The sequence below is a fragment of the Lampris incognitus genome, chromosome 1 (assembly GCF_029633865.1).
Source record: "Lampris incognitus isolate fLamInc1 chromosome 1, fLamInc1.hap2, whole genome shotgun sequence".
Classification (NCBI taxonomy): Eukaryota; Metazoa; Chordata; class Actinopteri; order Lampriformes; family Lampridae; genus Lampris; species Lampris incognitus.
Window position 1 is genome coordinate 48,427,254 of NC_079211.1, and position 26,444 is coordinate 48,453,697.

At 46.5% G+C, this 26,444-nt stretch overlaps 2 protein-coding genes across 2 annotated transcripts in view; both read left to right on the forward strand.

Moving 5' to 3' along the window:
* Positions 1 to 3,144, forward strand: part of polr1a (RNA polymerase I subunit A) — a 56,902-nt gene extending 53,758 nt beyond the window's left edge. Inside the window, exon 37 of the mRNA XM_056282748.1 lies at positions 325 to 3,144. Coding sequence (XP_056138723.1) covers positions 325 to 425 — 101 coding nt within the window. The 3' untranslated portion in view covers positions 426 to 3,144. The remainder of the gene's footprint in view (positions 1 to 324) is intronic.
* Positions 3,145 to 3,318: 174 nt separating this feature from the next.
* st3gal5 (ST3 beta-galactoside alpha-2,3-sialyltransferase 5) lies at positions 3,319 to 25,912 on the forward strand. The gene is made up of 8 exons (XM_056282747.1): positions 3,319 to 3,420; positions 6,317 to 6,424; positions 12,828 to 12,948; positions 15,864 to 16,073; positions 17,291 to 17,424; positions 20,224 to 20,410; positions 21,204 to 21,362; positions 23,751 to 25,912. Exons 2-8 carry the CDS (start codon positions 6,393 to 6,395, stop codon positions 24,006 to 24,008), a joined length of 1,101 nt encoding a protein of 366 aa, XP_056138722.1. The 5' UTR covers positions 3,319 to 3,420; positions 6,317 to 6,392; the 3' UTR covers positions 24,009 to 25,912.
* The last annotated feature ends 532 nt before the right edge of the window (positions 25,913 to 26,444 follow it).

Genomic DNA, 26,444 nt, shown 5'->3' on the forward strand with positions numbered 1-26,444 from the left:
GCTATCAAATTTTCAGTCAAGGGACTTCTTCAAGCACAAAGCTTTGGAAACTTGGAGGAAGAAAAGTGAGAGGACCAACAGTGCTGTCATCCTACAAGTAAAAATGGTCGTTCATGGGACATAAATAAACTAGCCTTATGGGTGCAGTTTTTCCTTCATGTATTTACCTGGCAACAGTAAAGAACATCGAGGGTGGGATGAGGCGTTTTCTTCTCCGGCGTTTCCCATCAGAGCTGGGCCCTCTGGCTCTGACCCCGGGAGCCCACCTAGCTTGTCGTAATTGTTGTTGTTGTTTTTAAACGCTTGTTTTCTTGTCTTCCTCAGGCTCACACGACCAACTGGCGTCTCCCTCAGCCTGCCTGGTGTTAGGGAAGGTGGTCAAAGGAGGAACTGGACTATTTGAACTCAAACAGCCGCTACAGTAGAAGAGATGCTGGGAAACATTAACAGGCAGCGTTGCAATGACTGACCGGTTGGCCAGAGTCCGTTCACTTGCAGCTCGGTCGCTTCCATATGGTTAAACACAGGCTTGTTTACTTGATTATGATGGTTAATTCCCCCTTGAAGACTAGGTTCACTTTTTCTGAACCAAGCCCTTATTAAAACCTTTGTACAGACAAAAACTTACCCGATGACTTCCGTGTTGAGAAATGTAATACTTAAATAGGATCTAGTTAGGGTTACCCTAGCCCGGGTAAATATGTCTTAATGTTTGTTTAGCATAATGGTCACACACAGTAATTTCTATGAAGTTAAAATGTATTTGCTTTACACATCCGCAATCACATTTTCCATGCTAGCTCCGTGCTGCTCTCTGTAAGTACATGGCTGTAGCTCACACCGGGCTGCAGGACTTCTCGCCTCTCTCACGACTGGAAATTCACATACTGTTTCAGTGTACAGCTGCAAAAACCTGTTCCAGACTTAATTGGCTTTTGTTCCTATAACATTGTTTAGCACGGTGGCGCAGTGGTTAACGCGGTCGCCTCACAGCAAGAAGGTCCTGGGTTCGAGCCCCGGGTAGTCCAACCTTGGTGGGTCGTCCCGGGTCGTCCTCTGTGTGGAGTTTGCATGTTCTCCTCATGTCTGCGTGGGTTTCCTCAGGGGCTCCGGTTTCCTCCCAAAGACATGTAGGTCAGTTGAATTGGCCGTACTAAATCGTCCCTAGGTATGAATGTTTTTGTGTGTGTGTCGGCACTGTGATGGCCTGGCGGCCTGTCCAGGGTGTCTCGCCACCTGCTGCCCAATGACTGCTGGAATAGGCTCCAGCATCCCCGCGACCCTGAGAGCAGGCTAAGTGGTTCAGCTAATGGATGGATGGATGGACGGGACATTATTTAGAGCTTTCTGCTCTCAACAAGGAGTTATGTGGTAAAGGGGAAGAAAATATAAGACGCACTTCCCTGTGGGCTGAATTACAGCTGGATGCTTTGCAGCCGTATTCACTGAAATGTGTTTCCCAGAAGGACTGCAGTACATTCCTTCATTTTCCCAAGCCACTGATCCTATTAAGGGTTGGGGGATGCTGGCCCCTATCCCAGTGCTCACTGGGCAGAAGGCGGGGAAACACCCAGGGCAGGTCGCCAGTCCATCACAGGGCAGACACATTCATACCTAGGGGCAATTTAGTATCTCTGATGCGCATGACTTACATGTCTTTGGGCTGTGGGAAGAAACTGGAGCTCCCGGCGGAAACCCATGCGGCCTGGGTCCTTTCTTGCCAGGGAATTGAACCTGTAACCTTCTTGCCGTGAGACGGTAGCACTAACCACTGCGCCACCATGCTGCTAAGATTGCAGTTGTTAATAAAACATAAAAAAAGTCTTAGTAACCAGCTAAATTTTGTTCTTAACTGGAGTTCCTCGTTTTCTCATCTGAAGCCATCGCCGATGTTGTTGTCTGAACAGTTTTGATTGATGCCCGAAAATATTTTAATGGGGCTAATGTTTTGGGGTTTTTTCACCCAGAACTTCGGTTTTGACGAAAGGGCGACCTTCTCCTGCAAAAACGTTATTCACAACTTTTCTTGGAGGGGTGGGTACACTGAATTTGTGGAATTCAAAGTTAATATTACTCTTGTCTGCCATCAGCAGGGAATTTCTTGACAGGGTAAAATGTCCCCGAACAGTCACAAGACTCTTACTCCGTGAGACCTAAAGAACAGTTCATTTTCAATCCAGTTTGCAGAGACCTATAGCACTGCTGTTTTTCCGCTCGTCCTGTAAGTTATGTACACTCTAACAACTGGCATAACAGGTGAATGTGGTTGACTACCTGACAGAATAGAAAACCAGCAGTACTGGGGGTATCTGAGGACCTGATTGAGAACCACCAGTTGAGAGCATGTTCCCATTCCCATTACAGTAGTGACGCTCATCTGTGTGCTATGGAGGGCTGTGTGTGTGTGTGTGTGTGTGTGCGCGCGCGCGCGCGTGCGTGTGGCTGGCTCGTGCGCAGTCGAGCACTACAGCGTCTGATTTCACTATTTAGTCCTCTGTTGTCTGTCTGAAGGTGTGTTGATCGGTGTAATCCGTCGGGTTGGATTGGACACACGCAGTGTACACTGGTACGCCTAGATGATGATAGTCAAACATCATACAACATTCAAAGAAGGCTGGGTCGACTCATGCGGACACCACGTTTGTCGAGAGAGACGTTTCGTCACTCAAGTGACGTCATCAGCCTAAACCGACTGCAGGTGTCCCCGCCCTTATAGACAGTAAAACAACAAACGACCAGATTCTTATGCAAATATGGGTGTGATCATTAACTGTGGTTTCAGTGGCCATGTGTACTATTCACACAGGATTTGGGAATGTCGCAATCACGGCCGTGGCTGCAAACATTCCTGTATCAGGAGTGGGGATACCTGCAGTCAGAGGTCACGTCGACGAGTGATGAAACGTATGCGTCAGTAAACGTTGTGTCAAGACGAACGAGATGAACTGACTCGACCTTGCTTGATTTTCTTACCTGGATCATCGGGCCATGCTTAAAAACGTCATGAAACATTGTCGCCATTGCATACAGCATTGTTGTCATGGTATTTAATTGGTTGAGAAATCAGCATTTTTTGGGGGGGTTAAACCTATTGTTTTTTGGTTGTTTTTCATTATGTAATCCGTGCAAGTAAATAAACTTTGAAAAATCCCTTTTTTTGTCGTTTGAGTCTTCGACCCCCCCCCCCCCATCCCGTGAAGAGGGGGTGGCTTTTATTTTGAAAGACAACTGCGGAAGTAGCGCTGCGGATGGCTGAGGGAGAGGGGGGTGCTGCTATGTGGGGACTATTTCCCCCCCCCCCCTTTAATCAGAGAGGGTGAGACGTCTCGGAACGTCACGGAGGCGGACGCGGTGAAGGTGAAACGGAAGCTCTTCTCACCCGTCGACGGGTCATGGATAGGCGTCTGGACCCATGGGCTGGTAAGTAACCTGGGATCCTGGGGAACCGGAACCGTGGAGACGCCGGTCGGAATGCGGCGTTTAAATGGGTCAGCGGGAGACGCGACGCGGAGATGGGGTCCTTCGCCAGAAAGCGTCCAGGTTACCAGTGGGGGGGGGGGGTAAACGACACGCTGCTGCTGCCGCTTGTCGACGCGTGTTGTCGGTTAATAGACGGCGGCTGTGTTTCAGCTCCCACGGCGTCCATTAGCCTCATCATCTCTGCGCCCGGTGCTCCATTACACCTCCCCATGAAAAGGTATTAAAAAAAACAACTTATTCTGTAAAAATATTCCCAATCGATATCGATTTTACAATAATCCGAATGAACGCACGGCTCGGTTTTCTGCATATATTTGCAATATGGCAATAATACAGGTGCGTGTTCACAGTGTAGCGATACGGGGGCGCAACGCTGCGGTGCGGAAGACGCGTATTCGCGTCCCGGCCGCGGCGGTTCCTGCGGTTGCGTCGGCGCATTCGCTACGATAGCGACGCAAACTGTGAAGAGAAACAAGGGTGCCATAAAAAGGCAGACTTTCCCGTCCTATTTATTTCACAAAATGATAATAGTGTAACGTGCATGGATAAGATGACACGCTGGCCGCTGGCTCGCGGGTCTGACCCTTTAGTCGAGCGGTTAGCGATGCCTCCTGCGGTGCGGGCGATACGGGTTCGCTTCCCGGCCGCGGTAGTTCCTGTGGTTGCGTTGTCCCCCGAATTCGCTACATTGGTGTCAGAAGTGGGATGGAGCGACCGACCGTAAGGCCATCGGAAGCGTGTGCGCCCTGAGGCGTGAAGGAGCTGTTATGCCCGAAGGAGGGGAGTAGTGTAACGTGCACGGATAAGAAGACACGCTGGCCGCCTACTCGCAAATCTGAGCCTTTAGTCGAGCGGTTAGCGATGTCTCCTGCGGTGCGGGCGACACGGGTTCGCGTCCCGGCCGCGGCAGTTCTTGTGATTGCGTTGTCCCCCCGAACTCGCTACAATATAATTTTATTTTAACTCGCAATTAAGCTTTTTTTTTTGACAATTTCCATGTCTGCTTGTGTAATGGACCTATATGTGTGTGGGGGGGGGGGGTTCAGAAAGGTGAAATAAAATGCAAATGTTGGTCAAATGGTAGAGTTTCCTGCAGTTTTGCCTGGAAACCCGTCGCAGGAGAGATGAACATTTCCAGCTCTGGGCCAAAATACTGTAGCGAATTCGGGGGACAACGCAACCACAGGAACTGCCGAGGCCGGGAAGCGAACCCGTGTCGCCCGCACCGCAGGAGACATCGCTAACCGCTCGACTAAAGGCTCAGACTCGGCCAGCGTACCTTCTTATCCAAACTCCGCACGACCCCGGGGGTGATTTTTTATTTATGCACCGGTCAGAACAATGCACCCCCCCCCCCCATGTCACCAGGGTCCTAAGATCAGTCGGTGAACGGTCTTCTACTAGTCCGAGTCGAACCCCCCCCCCCAAACAAACAACACAGCAATAACCACAGCATCATTAAAACGCAATTTCAAATGGAACATTAACCGTCCCATGAGCCCTTGCGCTCCCCCAGCGTGGATCCGAAGACGCGTCGGAGCGACCGCCCCCCGGGTCGCCACAGTATTTTAACGAACGGGAATACGTATAGTCAGAAAATACATGGAACCTTCTATCCATCTGACAGCATGCTGCACAATTTGTATGGATGGTATTTATAATTGCTGTAGCTCATGCATGAAATGCAGTAAAAAAGTATACAGTACAAGTATTGTCCTTTTCTGGGCACAGTTCCTCCCCAAAAAGCATGTGCACTCTATATCCGCCACAGAAAATCCACCATATTGGGTTTTCTGCAATCTCTGATAACACTGGTCTACAAAAATATAGTTTTTTTTTCTTGCGTGGACTTTGGAAACTGTTTTTGGCTAATTTTGGGCTGCTGAATCCAAATCTGAGCTCAGATTTGCTCTATCCCATCAAGTTTTCGTGCTATCTGTATGCTCCTTATTCAGGATTTTACAAAAGTTGACCATCTAGTCTGGCAATCTTGGTGGGGATAAAAATGACCCCTATTCATTTCCTAAGTAATTTCATGCTAGGCTGAGTGTTTATTTATTCATTGTAATCGTTTTTGCATCTATCGATCTTCTAATGCAACAGTGTTTTTTTAACTTCGAGTGTAAAATTGCTGTTTTCTCAAAAATAATGATTTTTCATAGTTCAAAAACCTGATGTGATAGGCAAAAACTAATGCCAGATTTGGATTCAGCACCCAAAAGTTAGCTAGAATCCGTTGAAAAACCCCATGCAAGAAAGATTGTGTTGACCAGTGTAATGATTACCCCAGCTCTTTTTTTTTTTTTTTTATAAATTTATTTCTGATTTTTCCCTTTTTCTCCCAATTTAGTGGCCAATCGATCCCTATTTTAATTCAAACACCCACCCTCGCACTGTATGCGTTCGCCAACTGCATCTCTCCGGCCGGCAGTCTCGAAGGAGACCGCCTCGCCACTTTCGTGACAAGGCGACTCCAAGCCGAACCACTGTTTTTCCGACACACACAGAGACGCATTCACGTGACGAACACAAGCCGACTCCGCCCCCTCCCGAAGACAGCGTTGCCAATGATCGCTGCTTCGTCGAGTCCAGCCATAGTCGGATCTGACGAGACCGGGGCGCGAACCCCAGTCCCCAGTGGGCAACTGCATCGACACAGAGCCGATGCTTAGACCGCTACACCACCGCGGACCGTACCCCAGCTCTTTTGAACCACCTTCAACTGTCTGTGTGTGTGTGTGTGTGTGTGTGTGTGTGTGTGTGTGTGTGTGTGTGTGTGTGTGTGCGTGCGTGCGTGCGTGCGTGCGTGTGTGTGTGTGCGCGCGCGCCTGCGCAGGGCAGGGATCCTGAGGGCCGGAGTGCTTTGAACAGAAGAGAAGCGCCGCGCTCCATCGCCGGGTGTAGAGAATAACATGAGACTGTCAAAACGCTGCGGACCCCACAGGTGATGTACAGTTTTAAAAAGATAACGCCTCATATTAATCCTCTCTTGTTATGGTTTACGCCCTCGTCTTCTGTCAGATGACAGAAGGTCGTGTGGAGAGACCGTTCTTTAATGTGCACCGATTTAGACTCCCGTGTGGGGTGAAATGGGCTGAACGAAATGTTTATTCTGAATAACCCGTGAATTATTTTTGAACTTTTAACAGCTCCACAAATGCATTGAAATTTAGAAGCTGAAAAGTTCTTCATGCCCACACAGTCTGCCTGAAACCTGGGTGTCATGATTGTTGACCAACTAACCTTTAAGATTCACATGGCCTTGGTTGCTTGGTCATGCAGATTTGCCCTGTACATCAGGAAAATTGGGTATTATTATTAGGTGTGGAGGTGTTCGTGAAAGAGCTGGGTCTTTATCTTCTTAAAGATGGAGAGCGACTCAGTGGATCGAATACAGAAGAAAAGAGTCTGGCTAGTGATTTAGGGCTCCGTTGTAGCAGAAGTGTCAGGCACCTTTCATTGGCAGAGCGTATTGAGCGAGACTGAGTGTAGACCTGAATGAGGGAGTTCAGGTAGGCGGGAGCCGATTTGGTTGCTGTTTTGTAAGCAAGCATCAAGGTTTTGAATTTGATGTGGGCAGCCACTGGGAGCCAGTGAAGGTATATGAACAGCGGAGTGACATATGCTATTTGGGTTGGTTGAAGACCAGAAGCGCCACCATGTTCTGGATCATTTGCAGAGGTTTGAAAGTGCATGCAGGGAGACCTGCCATTAAGCGGGTGCAATAGTCAATGTGTGATATTACAAGAGCCGGTACTAGGAGTTGTGCTGCATGCTCAGACAGGTAGGGTCTAATTTTCTCGATGTTGTACAGGGCAAATCTGCATGACCAAGCAATCAAGGCCACGTGAATCTTAAAGGTTAGTTGGTCATCAATCATGACACCCAGGTTTCAGGCAGACTGTGTGGGCATGAGTTGAGTTCATCTTACCTGGATATTGATCTGTTGTTGTATGGATGGGCTGGCTGGGATGACAAGGAGCTCAGTCTTAGCTAGGTTAAGCTTAAGGTGGTGTTCTTCCATCCATGCAGAGATATCCGCAAGGCATGACAATATCCGTGCTGAGACTGTGAGGTCATCTGGCGGGAATGATAGGAAGAGCAGGGTATTGTCAGCATAGCAATGGTATGAGAAACCATGGGAGCAGATGATTGCACCAAGTGAGGTGCTGTATATTGAGAAGAGAAGGGGACCAAGCACTGACCCTTGAGGCACCCCTGTGGATAAGCCATACTGTTTGGACACTTCTCCCCACAAAGATACTCTAAAAGATCTGCCTGAGAGGTAGGACATGAGGACAGATCCTGAGATACCAAGCTCAGTGAGTGTGGAAAGGAGGATTTGATGGTTAACTGTGTCAAAGGCAGTAGACAGATCTAGCAGCAATAAAGCTGAGGACTGACCAGCAGCTCTAGCCAAATGCAGTGATTCCATTACTGACAGGAGTGCAGTCTCGGTAGAGTGACCCCCCCCCTTAAAGCCAGACTGATTCGGAACATACAGATCGTTCTCTTAAAGGAATTCAGAGACTTGGTTAAAGACTGTGCGTGCAAGTATTTTTGATAGGGTAGGAATGAAACCGGTCTGTAGTTTTCAACCTGGGTTGGGTTGAGTGTGGGTTTTGTGAGCAGCGGGATGACCGAAGATTGCTTTAGTGCAGTGGGGAACACACCTGTTGTAAGCGAGGAGTTGATGATGTCTGTGACTGTGGGATTAAGTGTGGGTAAATGGTCTGTTGGAGGTTGGATGGTATCAAGTCCAGCAGGAGCTTGGAGACTTCCTCCTTGATCAGGGGGGAGAATGAGGTGAGTGAGGCACTGTTAGCTGGCAGCGGCAGACAGAGTTGGTCAGGCTCAGAGAACTGGTTACTGATGGCAGAAACCTTAACCGTAAAGTATGAGGTGAACATGTCTGCAGTGAGTAGAGTTGAGGTCAGAGGAGGAGGCGGATTGAAGACAGAGTTAAAAGCAAAAAAAACATTTTTCGAGCATCAGTGGCGCCACAGATCTTGTTCTGATGTTAAGTGGTCTTAGCTGTTTTTAAGCTGGAGGAGAATGATGCTAGGAGACACCGATAGTCACTAAGGTCAGTGGCTTTTCTGGTTTTACGCCATTTTCTCTCTGCTGCTCTGAGTCCTGCCCTTTGCCCTCTGCTCTCTGATGACCTCAGTAAAGCCATGGCCTGGGGGGTTACGAACAGGTTTGGATACTAGAGGGTAGAGATGGTTAAGAGAGGAGGCTAGTGAGGAACAGAGTGTGTCTGTAGCATCATTGACAGGGAGTGAAGATAATTCATTATGAGGAGGCATGGAAGCCAAGACCTCATTGGAAAGCTGGGTCTCTGTAAGGGACCGGATGTTTTGGTGGAAGGAGACCATTTGTGGAGGAACGTGAGGATGTAGGGGAGTGACAGTCAGATTTGCTGTGGAGCAGTTCCAAGTCAAAATCATTTCAAGAGTATTGCCAGCTCTGTGTGTGGGAGGGGTGGGGACCTGTTTGATGTCAAACGAGGACAGAAGAGACAGGAAGTCAGTCGTTTTGGTTTTGTCAGTATGGCTATTCATGTCTCCCATGTCAATCAGTGGTGTGTCATCATCAGGAATGGTTGAGAGTAACTTGCAGTTGCGATTTACATTTTAAAAGGGATGAAAAATAAAGTCAAGTGACTCCAGCCCTGGATGGTTAAATAAAGGCAAATGCACACGTTCCTTACATGCAGATAATGTGTGTGTAGAAATAATACATTAGGTAGGCAGGCATTTACTTAAGGAAAGACAGCCAGGATGAATGTTGGATAGGTGGGCAGTTGAGCAGAGAGTGGCAGTTAAGGAAGTGGGTATTAATGCAAATAAACTGGGAAATGTCTAGTTCATTTGTATTGCCTTGAATCACAAGAATAGTATCAGAGGACTTCACAGTCACATGACAAGTGTCCAAAAATACCATAGGAACATACAGGAAGACAATGCACAACATCAGTAATCCTTAGATCGTAAATTGAGGATGAGAAAAAATTGGGAGAAACCTCGGAAAGAGCATCAGAGGATGAGTCACCTCTTCTGGGGTTGACAGACATGCAACAGGTGCTGAGCGGGCAAGATAGACAATGCGATAACCTTTAAAGATAAAATACACAATGAAAGCACATGATGAGAAGACTTGGTGATGCAAAACAATGTAAAGAAGGGGTGGATACTAGGGCACTATTACAGAAACATGAAGAAAAACGGTTACAACTGTCCTTTAAAAAAAGCAAGATGTCCCTGCTAAAATCTGCATTTCAGTTGTGTTAAACAACAAACCATAGCGAGTAATGTTTCGTTTTTCCCTCATTTTATGACTGATTAAATGATCCATTTAATCCATTAGTTGGAGCTAAAATTAAGTTTCCATATTCCCTAGAACAATTCTAAAACATTACAACGTTTACAAAGACTGTTGCATGTTTTATTGTCTATATGAGATCTTCATGAGTTTTGTACTTGATATTTTGGTGGCAGGAAGTGTTTAGCACTATTGCCTGAAAGCAGTGGGATCCTGTATTTAATCATTTCATTTGGGTGCTTCAGATTTCCTCTCGTGGTGCATAGACACGTGGGTTAAATGAATTGGAGACTCTAAATTGCCGATAGGAGTTTATGGGTTTGTCGGCTATTGTGGACTGGCAACACATTCACATAGTATTTCCCTTTCTGCCACCCGGTGCCTCCTGCCAGAACAGACTCCAGCCTTCTGAGACACTGAACAAGCAGCAGTAATTAACAAATTTCGGGTTTTGTAAATATGGAAGTGTCACAGCAGGTTTGACTAAAACTGCCCACTGGGAAGTCACCCCATGCTAAGATATGACTTGTTTGTCGTTCTGTGCAAAGAAGTGAGCTTGTGGTAGGAAAGTTTTCAAATACTGTGCTCATCATGACTGACAAAACTCATATTATCACTGACAATCTATGCATTCAGAATTTTCGGTAACACTTTCTATGAAGCTTGCATCTATAACGCCCTATAAGCATCTATAACGCCCTATATGTGCAGCTATAAGTCATTGTAAGATTCATTATAACCATGTATACACCCTCACAATGCCTCATTACCACCTTTATGATACATTATGTCAATTTAAAACGGATTTATGCATTATAAATATGTCACCATTAGCCTGTTTATCTGTCAAATGTCATAATGCATCATAAGCAAGTTGTTTTGCTGAAGTTTTTCTAGAGATGCATAATGAGACTTCAGTGCTATTTCACAGTCTTCAGCCATAGCCGTTAGTCATTGTAATACACATTATAGGAAAGTATGGGCATTATAGATGCAATAGATGCTTTTAGGGCGTTATAGATGCAAGCTTCATAGAAAGTGTTACCGAATTTTCTATCTTTTCACTGAATCTCTTCGTTGTTGTAAAGCACTTTTGTACTGATAGGCAGAGGCATTGCAAGGATGTGGCGACGGCAGGTGCTTAGCCCAAACCTCATCTGTACAATGAATGACTACAATCAATATTGATAATGAATGACTGATTATGTTTTGTTTGGGTTTTTTTTTAGTCATAGACAATTTGAATGTCCGTTGAGTGCAGCAGTAGACAGCTACCATTGACAAAATTAGAGAATCAACTGTGGAGGAAATAATGAGGGATCCATCCATCTTTTATCCAAACCGCTTATCCTGCTCTCAGGGTCGTGGGGATGCTGGAGCCTATCCCAGCGGTCATTGGGCGGCAGGCGGGGAGACTATTTCAACAAATTGCTTCACCTAACTTTCAGTTCATCACAAATTCGTATGGCCTGGTCGCTGCATTAGCGCCTCCTCTGGTCAGTCGGGGCACCTGTTTGGGGGGGACTGGGGTGAATAGTGTGATCCTCCCACGCGCTACATCCCCCCGGTGAAACTCTTCACTGTCAGGTGAAAAGAAGCGGCTGGCGACTCCACATGTATCGGAGGAGGCACGTGCTAAGTCTGCAGCCCTCCCCAGCTCGGCAGAAGGGGTGGAGCAGCAACCGGGACAGCTCATAAGAGTGGGGTAGTTGGCCAAAAATTCAACTGGGGGGGAACAATTTTTTTTTTTAAAAAAGAAAGAATTTCAGCAAGTCTCTTGAAAACTTGAGAGGCTTGAGAACCGAAAGCTCCAAAAGAGTGTAAGAACAAATTTGTGCGCAGGGTCGTTTCATGAACAAGGCCCACTGTTCCTGTGACATAGTTTTCCTTCTTCTAGCCTTCAGGTTATTGGTGAAGTAGATCAATATTTTCATTTGGCCGGGGGGGGGGCAAGTGAGCACAAAGTCAGCTGACAGTAAGGAGGTCCGCCCCTTCCCTTCAAGCTTCTCTGATTAGTCAGAAGGGCGAGGCCTTGCTGTGAAACAGAATGGAATATCCCTGCAATGCTGCGGCGCCGGTCAATGAAACTCGCTGACAGTAGACTGTGAGTCAGTTTGTGTCCATGTTAAGATGTTTTGGAGCAAAATTCAAACGAAAAAAATTTTACATCCTACTGTAGCTTTAACAGTAAAGGTTTGAGTGGTCACTGTACATGCACTTCCCATCATGTGATCCATATGCATAGTTTTTAATTTTGGCGACGCAGTGGTTACCACGGTCACCTCACAGCAAGAAGGTCCTGGGTTTGAGCCCAGGGGTAGTCCAACCTTGGGGGTCGTCCCGGGTTGTCCTCTGTGTGGAGTTTGCATGTTCTCCCCGTGTCTGCTTGGGTTTCCTCCGGGTGCTCCGGTTTCCTCCCACAGTCCAAAGACATGTAGGTCAGGTTACTCGGCCGTACTAAATTGTCCCCAGGTGTGAATATGTGCGGTGTGTGTGGGCCCTGTGATGGCCTGGCGGCCTGTCCAGGGTGTCTCCCAATGACTGCTGGGATAGGCTCCAGCGTCCCGCGACTCTGAGAGCAGGATAAGCAGTTTGGATAATGGATGGACAGATGGATGTTGGGGACAGCTCAGACCGTCAACAAAAACTGCTCCTGGGTGCTGTCTTACTTAGATTTTTCTTTTCTTTGCCGTTCTTTTTCTGTGCAAGAAAACTTTTTGTCTCTTGGACAAGAGCCAGAAAAATGTTTTGATGACAGTTGGCAAATAACCTGGGACAAAGATGCTGTCAAGCAGGTCTTTTATGTACTGCTGAAAAAGAAAAAGGAAATTACTGTCGTTTACACCTCCAGCATTGAGCCTTGTGTAAAAAAAAAATGCTGCACGTTATCTCATATCACTGACAGATTGCATGAGGTTTACAGAAATATGCAATTTTTTCAACCTCCATATGACCAAAATCAAAAAGTCGAATCAACGAGTGTGTTTTATCTGACTGTGTCTTGTCTCTCTCTGTCTCTTCAGGCATTTGCCTGTGTCTCTGATGTTGTTAGGCTTGCTGAGCTTGGCAGGGGTCATTTTGCTGCTGTTCGAGACAGAGGAAGCCAAGCCTCTGGACTGGCCTGTCAACCCTGAACATGTGCAGGTGGGAATATTCAGTTCTTGTTCTGGTTTTGTTGCACCAGAGCAGAACTGCAGAGTAGCACAGTCAGGTACGATATGGGAGATTTACTTGTAGACAAAATACAGCGGAGTCGTCGACAAAGTCCTCTGTACAAAAAGCTAATTTGAATCTTTAAAAGACTCAGTTTATCATTTGCTAACCCTCAGTTTCCACCTCATGCAAACCATGTGTTTTGCGTGTCAGTCATGAGCTGCTGCTGAGGTTCGCAGACACTTAGGCCTCTGTGTCCATTAGCTTTGCCTTAAAGCAGGGATAGGCAACATGGTCCAGAAAGGTCTGATGTGGGTGCAGGTCTTTGTTCCAACCAAGCAGTTACACACTTGATTCTATTAGTCAACCAATAGTCTTTGTTAAGGACCTTGATTTGTAGACTCAGGTGTGTAACTCCTTGGTTGGAACAAAGACCTGCGCCCACACCGGACCTTTCTGGACCATGTTGCCTATCCCTGCCTTAAAGCATTGTCCTTGATTCAAGTGCTCAGTTATTAGTTAACTGGGGGATTCAGTGAACAGAGCCTACCCCTATAGTATCCTCAAAATGTGTGGCTGAAAAAAAATCATCCAGCTTTCTCAATTTCCAAAGATGGAAAACATCAACAACATCTGTGTCCGACTCCAAAAAAGGGATCTAGTTCCAAATTACATACAGTGCATCTGGAAAGTATTCACACCCCTTCACTTTCCCCACATTTTGTTATGTTACAGCCTTATTCCAAAATGGATTAAATTCCTTTTTTTCTCATCAATCTACATACAATACCCCATATGACAAAGCAAAAAAAGGTTTTGTAGAAATTTTTGCAGTTATTAAAAATAAAAATTTAAATATTGCATGTACATAAGTATTCACACCCTTTACTCAGTACTTGGTTGAGGCACCCTTGGCAGCAATTACAGCCTCAAGTCTTCTTGGGTATGAAGCTACAAGCTTGGCACACCTATATTTGGGGTATTTCTCCCATTCTTCTCTGCAGATCCTCTCGAGCTCTGTAAGGTTAGATGGGGAGCGTCGCTGCACAGCTATTTTCAGGTCTTTCCAGAAATGTTCAGTGGGGTTCAAGTCTGGGCTCTGGCTGGACCACTCAAAGACATTCACAGACTTGTCCCGAAGCCACTCCTTCATTGTCTTGGCTGTGTGCTTAGGGTCGTTGTTGTGTTGAAAGGTAAACCTTCGCCACAGTCTGAGGTCCTGAGCGCTCTGGAGCAGGTTTTCATCAAGGATCTCTCTGCACTTTGCTCCATTCATCTTTCCCTTGATCCTGACTAGTCTCCCAGTTCCTGCCGCTTAAAAACATCCCCACAGCATGATGCTGCCACCACCATGCTTCACTGTAGGGACGGTATTAGCAAGGTGATGAGAGGTGCCTGGTTTCTTCCAGATGTGACATTTGGCATTCAGGCCAAAGAGTTCAATCTTGGTTTCATCAGACCAGAGAATCTTGTTTCTCATGGTCTGAGAGTCCTTTAGGTGCTTTCTAGCAAACTCCAAGCAGGATGTCATGTGCCTTTTACTGAGCAGAGGCTTCCGTCTGGCCACTCTACCATAAAGGCCTGATTGGTGGAGTGCTGCAGATATGGTTGTCCTTCTGGAAGGTTCTCCCATCTCCACAGAGGAACGCTGGAGCTCTGTCAGAGTGACCATCGGGTTCTTGGTCACCTCCCTAACCAAGGCCCTTCTCCCCCGATTGCTCAGTTTGGCTGGGCGGCCAGCTCTAGGAAGAGTCCTGGTGGATCCAAACTTCTTCCATTTACGAATGATGGAGACCACTGTGCTCTTCGGAACCTTCAAAGCTGTAGAAATGTTTTTGTACCCTTCCCCAGATCTGTGCCTCGATCCTGTCTTGGAGGTCCACAGACAATCCCTTTGACTTCATGGCTTGGTTTCTGCTCTGACATGCACTATCAACAGTGGGACCTTATATAGAAAGGTGTGTGCCTTTCAAATCATGTCCACTCAATTGAATTTACTACAGGTGGACTCCAATCAAGATGTAGAAACATCTCAAGGATGATCAGTGGAAACAGGATGAACCTGAGCTCAATTTTGAGTGTCATAGCAAAGGGTGTGAATACTTATGTACATGCAATATTTCAGTTTTTTATTTTTAATAAATTTGCAAAAATTTCTACAAAACCTTTTTCACTTTGTCGTTATGGGGTATTGTGTGTGGATTGATGAGAAAAAAAAGGAATTTAATCCATTTTGGAATAAGGCTGTAGCATAACAAAATGTGGGGAAAGTGAAGGGTTGTGAATACTTTAAGGATGCACAAAATATCTGATTTTTCCACATTGGTAAGAAATGGAATTGTTTCTGTCAATCAGATCTATCAAAAGAATATGGCGTCCGGGTAGCATAGCGATCTATTCCGTTGCCTACCAGCACGGGGATCGCTGGTTCGAATCCCCATGTTACCGCTGGCTTGGTTGAGCGTCCCTACAGACGCAATTGGCCGTGTCTGCGGGGTGGGAAGCCAGATGTGGGTGGGTATGTGTCCTGGTCGCTGCACTACGGCCTCCTCTGGTTGGTAGGGGCGCCTGTTTGGGGGGGGGACTGGAGGGAATAGCATGATCCTCCCACACGCTACATCCCCCCGACGAAACTCCTCACTGTCAGGTGAAAAGAAGCGGCTGGCGACTCCACATGTATCAGAGGAGGCATGTGGTAGTCTGCAGCCCTCCCCGGCTCAGCAGGGAGTGTGGAGCAGTGACCAGGGCGGCCAAGGGTAGGGTAATTGGCCAAGTACAATTGAGGAGAAAAGGGGGGAGAAAAGGCGGAGGGAAGCCCCTCCCAGGATTTCTGTTTTTGTTTTTTGTTTTTTATCCATCATAGCGTATCACGGCCAAATTACTCATTCTCATTATCTCGTTTGCAGCTTGTGCATACGTACGTGCGCAGCGTTCTCGCAGGAGAGTGTCGTTCAGGCAATGCGAGGGAGAGCTTGTTTGATCGACTTCCTTCCTCCAGTCATATAACTCAGCCCTTCCTGTGGAAGGACTCCTCTCTTTCTGACGACCTCTTCCTCTTGCCACCCCCCTTCGGATTCAGAGGCCTCAGAGACAAAGTGGAGGAGCTTCTGAAGCTGGTGACTAACACTAAATAATAATAACAGTAACGATAAGCAGGAATTTGGCATGCCAAGTTCCACACAGGGGAAGTTGGCATGCCATGTCACGTGACATTTGTCAGGGTGTGTCAATGTAGATGGTTATTAGAACATGTTTATCTGGGTATGTGTGAACATGTTGTGAAATTTTACACTCTGGAAGCAGAAGTAACTCAAACCGAAGCCAGCAAGAGCTAACAGTTTTAACTTTTTTTGTTTCACCGTGGCACCCAGATTCTCACCAACATTTGAATGTACTGAATCCCCAGACCTGTCTGCCCTGGACTTCACTTCCGGTCACACTGAAACAAGACTCTTAACAACGTGGGGTGTCCGGGTGGCGTAGCGGTCTATTCCGTTGCCTACCAACACGGGTTTCGCCGGTGCGAATCCCCGTGTTACCTCCCGCTTGGTCGGGCGTCCCTACAGACACAATTGGCCGTGTCTGTGGGTGTGAAGTCGGATGTGGGTATGTTTCCTGGTCGCCGCACTAGCGCCTTCTCTGGTCAGTCGGGGCGCCTGTTCGGGGGGGAGGGGGAACTGGGGGGAATAGCGTGATCCTCCCATGCGCTACGTCCCCCCGGCTAAACTCCTCACTGTCAGGTGAAAAGAAGCGGCTGGCGACTCCACATGTATCGGAGGAGGCATGTGGTAGTCTGTAGCCCTCCCCGGGTCGGCAGTGGGGGTGGGGCAGCGACCGGGATGGCTTGGAAAAGTGGGGTAATTGGCCAAGTACAATTGGGGGGGGGGGGACTCTTAACAACTTTATCTGCATGTCAAATATAGCTGAAAGATATTGACAAACAAATCCAAATTACATTATTATTGTGTTTGCGATTGCAATCTTATATATGTATTACAATATTAAAAGAATTAGAAGAAGTTACATAATTTCACCAGGTGTATGGAGCTTTCACCTTTCATAGCTCCATTTGCAAAGAATTGATCCCTCTAGCAATGAGTAGTGATTTCAGAAGGGAAATAAGGCAGTTGTCCAGATAGTCAATAAATCAGACTAGGTTGTAATATTTCTCATGTGCAATGGAATATTTTTCAAGAGTGCTCATAAAAAAGCCGACCTCACTAGATTTATTTTCCTGTCAAGCGATAAGACCTTTCGCCTAACATGACTCCGTTGAGAACTGAAAGCCATATTGTTGTTGTTTTTATTTTCCCCAATGTGTTTCCCGTTGTAGCTGCCAGACTCCAAATCGGTCCAGCCCGCCAGAGATGGGAAGAAATGTAGCCGCTGTGTGGTCATTGGGAATGGGGGTATCCTGAGAGGGCTGGCCCTGGGCACACTCATCAACCGCTTTGACATCGTCATCAGGTCAGAAACCAAGTGAATGCCGTCTCCTTAATAAGAATGTCATTTCAGTGAAACCGTCTCCGTTGCAGGAAGCAGTGTGCCGAGGTGATCGGTTGTAATCTATCGGGCATTATTTCATATTTCAGCTCGGAGCAGAATTGAGACCAACTGTCCCCTCACACTTTTTGTTTCCTAAGTTGTGTGGAAACATTGTTGAAAATAACTGTGACAGTCGCCAGCTACATGAGGGATGTTACTAATGTGTTGATAACAATGCCAGCTTTATTATTGCGATGGGGATTCGGCATCTGTAGGCTGAAGACATAGCAGTCAGACTGGGTCACAGTGTGGCTAAAGTAATATGTGTTTTGGTATGGCTTGCTTGCAGTACCGTGTAACCGGTTGTTTGATCTGTGCACGCACGGGGAGATGTGTTAAGTAGGGGGGCTGCCAACTAAGTATTGCAGCGAGCCGGCGTGGAAGAACGAGTCGAGAGGCAGAGATCTCTTTTTAACTCCTGTGCCCTCATACTGCACGACCCCCGGGAGTGCTCTTTTAATCACACTGGCCAGAACGGACCAGAACTGACAACAACATAACGAGCCCCCCCCCCCATGTCCCAAATGGCGACATCAGTCCCAGTCACGGTCCTGCAGTCAGTTAGTCAGTAAACGGTCTCCTAATAATAATAATAAATCAAACTTATATAGGGCTTTTCTAACACTCAAAGTCACTTCACAATAAACGGGGTGAAACAAGACAACAGATAAACACAACACAGACATACAGGGGGGATGGGAAGGGGGGCTATGAGAGGGAGAAGCGGCAGCCACACACGACACCAGCAGTACTCTCCCACTTAGACAGATACAAAAGGGCAAGAAAAACAAAAAACAACAGCACTGTAGATGTTGGATTTTCTGTAGGGGTTTACTCCCATAGCCTAGTCCTCTCCCGAGGTATCCACCAGGCAGTGGCACTATTTAACCCATAGCTGTGTTACAAGCGGCCTGTATGCTGCAAGTGGTGCTGTGTGTGAGGAAGCTAATAAATGCAGAAAACCTGCTCTGCCTCAACCTCCATCAGGACTCCTGTCTCCCGTCTGTACAACTGTCTTCTCCCTCCATCCGCCCCAGAGTCAGAATACATAAAAAAATAACACAACGCAGAGACTGTTCAAGGGGTGTTCGGGCCGACAGACAGAAGAATAGGGTTACATCTTTAGTCTGAGTCGAACAACACAAGAATAACCACAACATGAACTCACCCCGGAGCTCAAACCCAGAGCCTTCTTGCTCTGAGGTGACCGCGCTAACCGCTCTACCACTGTGCCGCCTCCCCAATTGTTTCCGGCCAATTACCCCGCTCTTCCAAGCCGTCCCAGTTGCTGCTCCACACCCTCTGCCGATCCGGAGGGGCTGCAGACTACCACATGCGTCCTCCGATACATGTGGAGTCACCAGCCGCTTCTTTTCACCTGACAGTGAGGAGTTTCGCCGAGGGGGACGTAACGCGTGGGAGGATCACGCTATTCCCCCCAGTTCCCTCTCCCCCCCGAACAGGCGCCCTGACCGACCAGAGGAGGCGCTGGTCCCTACAGACACGGCCAATTGTGTCTGTAGGGACGCCCGACCAAGCCGGAGGTAACACGGGGATTCGAACCGGCGATCCCCATGTTGGTAGGCAACGGAATAGACCGCCACACCACCTGGACACCCTAGTTGAATCTAATCTAATATGCATTGGTATTTTAAACAATAAACTTGTGCAAATGGCAGATTGTGGATTCAGTAACAGTAACCATAATAACAGTATAAGTGAAAACAGCTGATGGCACAGTCGGTGACAGCAACCATAATGAAACAGTAAAGCACAACACAGTAAGCAGTAAAACTTGTGCTGATATTAGCCGTAACCTTGTGCAAATAGCAATGAGGGATCAGTTTGAGTCCTATGGCATGAGGATAGAAGTTTGTCTCGAGACCAATTGGTCCGAGACTTGATGCTCCGGTACCTTTTTGCCAGAGGTAAGTAGAGAGAGCAGTTTTTGTCCATGGTGGCTGGAGTCCCTGATTGTTTTATGGGCCTCCTTCAGGCCCCTCCGGGAATAAATGTCCTGCATCACTGCCCGTGACGTACTCTTCCGTTCTCACTTCCCTATGCAGAGCTTTGGGATGGAGGGCAGAACCGCTGCCGTACCAGGCGGCGATGCAGCCAGTCAGGATAGTCTCGGTGGTGCGTCTGTAAAAGTCAGTGAGGGTCCATGGGATCGTGACCAAATTTCCTCAGCCTCTGGAGGAAGAACAGTCGCTGGCGTGCAGTCTTAATCACAGTGTCTGTATGAAGGGACCAAAACGAGTCCTCGATGATGTGGACACCAAGGAACTTGAAGCTGATGATCCCACTGGGTTTTGACATGGCAGCTCTACCTCCCTATAGCCTTCATACATTAAACACTGCATTTCCTGCTTGAGTAACAGACTTTTTTTTCTTTTCTTTTTTTTGAGTTTGGATGTCACATTTTATTGAATTTAAGACATACTGATTTTTTTTTTTTTGGATTTTTATTAATTCAGTTTTGGGGTATTTGTGCACACATAATTGGGAGCAGCTGGTGAAGCACAACCATCAAATCCAATTTAACCTTTCATTTGTTTTCTCCCATTTGCTATAGTGGCTCCACAATGTCGATGTGGCTACGTGTTATCTCATCATGCCAGCTCCTATTCACTCCTCTCGTGCTTATCTGCTGCTGTGACCCAATTTTCCCATAAAGCTCCATATAATTAGATCTTATCTGATGTCTTTTGCTGCCTCCAGGTTAAACAGCGGTCTTCTGGGAAAATTCACAGATGATGTTGGAAATCGAACCAACATCAGGATGAGTTACCCTGAGGGCACCCCGCGCCACTGGGAAGACAAAGACACAAACACCCAGTTTGTAGCTGTGGTTTATAAAGCAGTAGACATTAACTGGATCTCCGCTATGATCAACAGACATGCTGTGGTGAGTTGCTTTTGGTCCATGCAGGCCAGTGGGATGAGGGGTAGATACTTTTTTTTTTATTAAGAGTGATTTTTGGGGGGGGGGTTCCCCGGGGTTCCCCTTTTTTCTCCCCAATTGTATCGGGCTAATTACCCCACTCTTCCGAGCCATCCCAGCCATTGCTCTGCCCCCTCTGCTGATCCGGAGAGGGCTGCAGACTACCACATGCCTCCTCCGATACATGTGGAGTCGCCAGGCACTTCTTGTCATCTGACAGTGGGAGTTTCACCAGGGGGACGTAGCGCATGGGAGGATCACACTGTTCCCCCCTCCCCCCTGAACAGGCGACCCAACCGACCAGAGGAGGCTCTAGTGCAACAACCAGGACACATACCCACATCCGGCTTCCCACCCGCAGACACGGCCAATTGTGTCTGTAGGGACACCCGACCAAGCCGGAGGTAACACGGGGATTCGAACCAGGATCCCCGTGTTGGTAGGCAACGGAATAGACTGCCACACTACCCAGATGCCCAAATTAAGAGTGATTTTGTTTGACTTTGTCTTTGGACTTTGGGTTTGATTTTGTCTTGCAAGTATTAAACGGGAAATTGAAAATACTCACACTGTTATAAACTTGGCAGGAATGCTTGTTGTGTCCAGAAGGCAGTCTCCTCTTCATTCCCCTTAAAACCTGTCTTGGACACGTTTTATAGTTTTGTACTTTTTGTTGTAGTCAACAGGAAGAGGTGAATCTGAGCTGGCTCAGACCCAGAGTTTCCCTTTTAGCTCAGCCTTGCTTGTTGCATTTCAGGCCCTGTGGGACTGGCTGTTCTTCTGGCAGAAGGTTCCGGACCAAATCCCCTTGGAGCCCAAAAGGTTTAGAGTTTTAAACCCGCAAGTCATAAAAGTGACAGCAATGGACCTCCTGCACTACCCTCCACCTAAGCTGCGACTATGGGGCTTGGACTCGGTAAGAAACACAGCTCAAACCAAGAACTCAACAGTCTACTGGTGTTGAATAAATAAATAGACCACCTCAGCCCAAACATAACCATTCATTCATGAAAACCAGCAGTCACCCATATATTTTCAGTCACATTTAGGAGGAACTTGTCAGGAATAAAAATTTGCAGGGCTTTCCAAAATGTAAAAAGTCTGTTAAATTTAAAATGTCATGTCTCGTGGTACCGTTTTGTTTCACAGAAAACAGTCTCTGTAATGTTAGGGTTGACGTGCCAGGGAAAGTGGACACACTTCCCTTTGTTGGGATGACTACGGCACTTTTTCTTCTGTGTGAAACGCCACAACCCTGTGCTGTACTGTTGCAAGAAAACGTTTCTGAACCCTTTGGAATTACCTGGATTTCTGCTTTATTTAATCATAAAATGTGGTCTGATCTTTTATCTCATAACACAGTCTACCTAAACTAATGACACACAAACGCAATTGTACTTTTAATGTCTTTTTATATATATATATATATCTATATAGATATAGATATCTATATAGATATATCATGTAGGAAAAACTTATTTTAATACTTTTAAATAATGCTTAAATAATACTTAAATACTAATACTTAAATAATACTTTTGAATAACACTTTTTAATAAATTTTTTCCTACAGCTATATTGATATTCTGCTCCTCATTTGTTGAGCACTTTTATCAACACCATTGATGGTTTCCGGAAAGAATAAAAACTTTATATATCTATCCATTTATCTATCGATCTGTCTATAAATATATATATATATATACTAGAAGAACCCCGCTACAATGTAGCGGTTTGGTCATCCACCCGTCTAAATCTCCCTCCTCTTCATCCTGCCAGCTAACCGCCTTCCCCCTGCCCCTAAACCCCACCCCCCACTCCAACTCCCTCCCCCAAATGCTCAGAATCATCTGAAATGCCGAGAAAAGTGGTTTTTAGCCATTTTTAGAAAATGCATATTTTGCATAATTATGCACAATTATTATAATTATTTTAATTTTCTGCTATTTTTCTGGTCCTCTCTGGAACAATACCCACCACCTCCAAAAAAAATGAGGATCATAAGTGCATTTTTGCAAAAATTCATATTTTGCATATTTATGCATAATTATGCATAATTTTAATTTTCTGGGATTTTCCCCTTACTATCTGAGACAATACCTACCACCTCCAAAAAGAATTAGGATCATAACTGCTTTAGTTTTCGGTCCCGCTATCTACACTAACTAACTAACACACACACACATTCCGAAAATATATGAGTAGATATATATTATAGTCTTTACAGTGTCTTTATTGAACACATTATTTAATCATTCACAATCCAGGCTGTATAAAGTGTGTGAATCCTTGTATTTAATAATGGGCAGAACCTCATTTAGCAGCAATAACCTCCACCAGACGTTTCTAGTAGCTGCTGATCAAACTTGCACAATGGTGAGAATTTTTTAAACCATTCCTCCTGCCAAAAGTTTTTCAGTTCGTCAGCATTTCAGAGATTTCTTACATGAACAGTCCTCTTCAGGTCATGCCACAGCATCCCAGTTGGGTAAAGTCAGGATTCTGATTTCGCTGTGCCGAAACATAGTTTCTTGTTTTCAAACCGGTCTGTTGTTGATTTCTTCATGTGTTTTCACACATTCTCTTGTTACATCCTCCAACTTTTATTAAAATTCAGGTGACGGACCGCTACCCTGTCATCTCCCCCTGTAAAATAGCTTTATACAATTTTGAATTCATTGTTCCCTCAATGACTGCAAACTGGCCAGGCACTCGGGGATCGCCGGTTCAAATCCCCGTGTTACCTACGGCTTGGTCGGGCATCCCTACAGACACAATTGGCCGTGTCTGCGGGTGGGAAGCCAGATGTGGGTACGTGTCCTGGTTGCTGCACTAGTACCTCCTCTGGTTGGTCGGGGCGCCTGTTCAGGAGGGAGGGGGAACTGGGGGGAATAGCGTGATCCTCCCACGTGCTACGTCCCCCTGGCAAAACTCCTCACTGTCGGGTGAAAAGAAGCGGCTGGCAACTCCACATGTATCGGAGGAGTAATGTGGTAGTCTGCAGCCCTCCTCCGAACTGGCAGATGGGGTCGAGCAACGACCAGGACGGTTCAGAAGAGTGGGGTAAATTGGCCAAATACAATTGGGGAGAAAAAGAGGGGGAAAATACTCCCCCCCCCCCCAAAAAAAAGAGGACCTAAACCCATTATGTGTCTCACCAGAAATTTATCTAGAAAAATGTAGCTTTTTTTTGCCAGCTAGTTTACAGGCTCGATCAGACTGGAGGAGGAGGAGGATGCAACATCTGTGCCGTGACTGTTAACATCTGTAATGCCAGTACCTGTTTCTCCCTCTATCTCTGCAGAATGTCCCTACCCTTGGCGTCTCTGCACTGACCTTAGCCAGTCTGCTGTGCGATGAGGTGAGTCTGGCAGGCTTCGGTTACAACCTCTCCCAACAGGGGGTGCCGCTGCACTACTATGACAGCCAGCCCATGGCAGCCATGCTGAAGCAGACGATGCACAACGTGGACAGAGAGAGGCGGCTGCTGCAGAGTCTGGTGAAAGACGGGGCTGTTACAGACCTGACGGGGGGACTTCACTGCTCCTTCTGTCTCACCTAAAGGAGCTCCGTCCCCACGCGGATGAGGAGAATGACTTAGAACAGTGGAGAAGTATGAGTGAGAAAGAGAAACTCCCCATGAAAAAGAGCTAAAACTGTCTGACAGAGACATTTTCATGGAGAAAGAGAGGGAAAAAAGGTAGGAAGGAACACTGGAGTTAATATTTATTTATAGAACACGGAGCAAAAAAAAAACCTTTTCACAAAGTACATTTCAGAAAACAAAGGACGCACTTACAGATGAGATCTTGAAGAGTGAAAGAAGAAAAAAACAGCTTTGAACGAAGATAACAGATTTGAAAGTATTAAATTAAGTTTTCTTTATTAATCCTCTTCGGGAAATTCATTTACTGCACATTAATCCATCCTGGCTGTGATCTGTGTAGCTAGGACCAGCGGGCTGCCGCCTTCATGCTGCGCCCAGGAACCAACCAGTTCTTCTCCCATTGCCTCACTCAGGGGCACAGACAGGAGTATAAACCCTAACATGCATGTTTCTTTTGATGGTGGGGGAAACTGGAGCACCCGGAGAAAACCCACTGCAGTCACGGGGAGAACATGCGAACTCCTCACAAAGGATGACCTGGGGTGACCCCCCCCCCAAGGTCGGACGACCCTGGGGTTCGAACCCAGGACCTTCTTCTTGTGAGGTGACAACGTTAAGCACTGGGCCACTCTGCCGCCCAAGTAGGCCTCCGTAACAGAGAGATGAGATCATTTCACCTTCCGTGCTTGAGTTCAAAAATGATGTTCAAGTAAGCGACTCATAAATGACAGAGCCTTCATTTTTGTTACTTCTTAATGTTGTCATACAATCACTCATATACATTTCGATCCAAAAACCTTACACTAACACAAGTGCATAGCTTACTCGGTGCAGGTGTCTGTGCAAGAAGTGAAACCATGTTTGGTGTGGTTGGGGTTCAGGTTGTGTGTTCCTGCTTGAGCCTCACAGAACTACACACACCTCCCCACTTGCACCCAGTGATGTGTGGTGAAATCTTTGCCTGGGTAGGCAGTGACCTATTAATGTGGCATATGTCTACATTTAGTTAACACAGCAGCCCAAGCTCATGTTACGCATGGATAGATAAAATATAGCCTACATTAGTTCGGCTATAAATCAATAAATAGGCCTACTGCAAAGTCAGTCAGATGCGGTGCTAATGCACAATTACACCTAATCAATAGACACATCTAGTGTGTCTGTTGATTAGGTTCACACACCCTGTTCCGTCAGGACATGGTGAGAGGGCGTCCAAGTAGCGTAGCAGTCTATTCAGTTGCCTACCAACATGGGGCCCGCCAGTTCGAATCCCCGTGTTACCACCGGCTTGGTTGTGCGTCCCTACAGACAATTGGTTGTGTCTGGAGGTGGGGAGCCAGATGTGGGTGGGTGTCCTGGTCGCCGCACTAGCGCCTCCTCTGGTCGATCGGGGCGCCTGTCAAGGGGGGAGGGGGAATGGCGTGATCCTCCCATGCGCTAATAGACAGCGCGGAACACTCGAAGCACACTTGACTGCCAGACCGACAGACAGAGCAATAGTTGGGGCGAATTAAGTTAATATTAGCTAGCTAGTGATAGCAATAGCGGTAGGGGTCGGATTAGGGTTAGGGTTAGGGTTACAGTCCGATCTGGCAATGTTAAGGTCAGTTGTAAGCTAGCTAGCTAAATGTTTCAGTGGACATTATTTGTTTCAAGTCAGTGTGCTTCAAGGTTCCGCACTGTGTATTTGCCAACACAACAGCCAATCACGGCTACTTCCGTGCCTACACCCCGTTGGATCTAGCATCAACCAAGAGCTGAGGCAGGGTCGGTCTTTGCCTCGTTGTTGGTCATTCAACACAGTGTGGGAACCAGCTACGCATGCACAAATCTATGAAAATGGTGGCATTTGCGCCAAACCTGCAGGCAGAGGCACAGAGATAGCCTCTGCCTCGGCCCATGGCCTTATTCTTCCTGTATTCAGGAACAGCAGGTTTTAGGAGCAATCTGTAGCAAAAGTAGCATACTGTACTTTTAAAACAGCCATTCTGGCTCATTTTAGTGCAGTACGATGTGTAATCCTGAGACAAATTATGAATAATGAACATCTGAAATCAATAAAATTGATAAAATGATGCATTACGAATATGAAGAAATGATCAGTATATACAACTAGCGTGTTATCTCAATGTTTCTTTTTAGCCTGTTGAGGCACTGCCTACCCTGACTGCACATTACTGCTTGCACCATAGCACACCAGATCCCATAATTTGGTGAAAGATGATTGCAGCCAGCCTGAAAATTACTCTCAACTAGTTATTTTGATGAACTCCTTGTACATATCTGTAGCCAAATGTATTTCGTTCAAAATGAGTCAAAACAGACCATTTCAGCATGTGTTTGCTTGTTGCTGTTTTGAATAGAACGCAATATACTCAAAATGCAACCTAA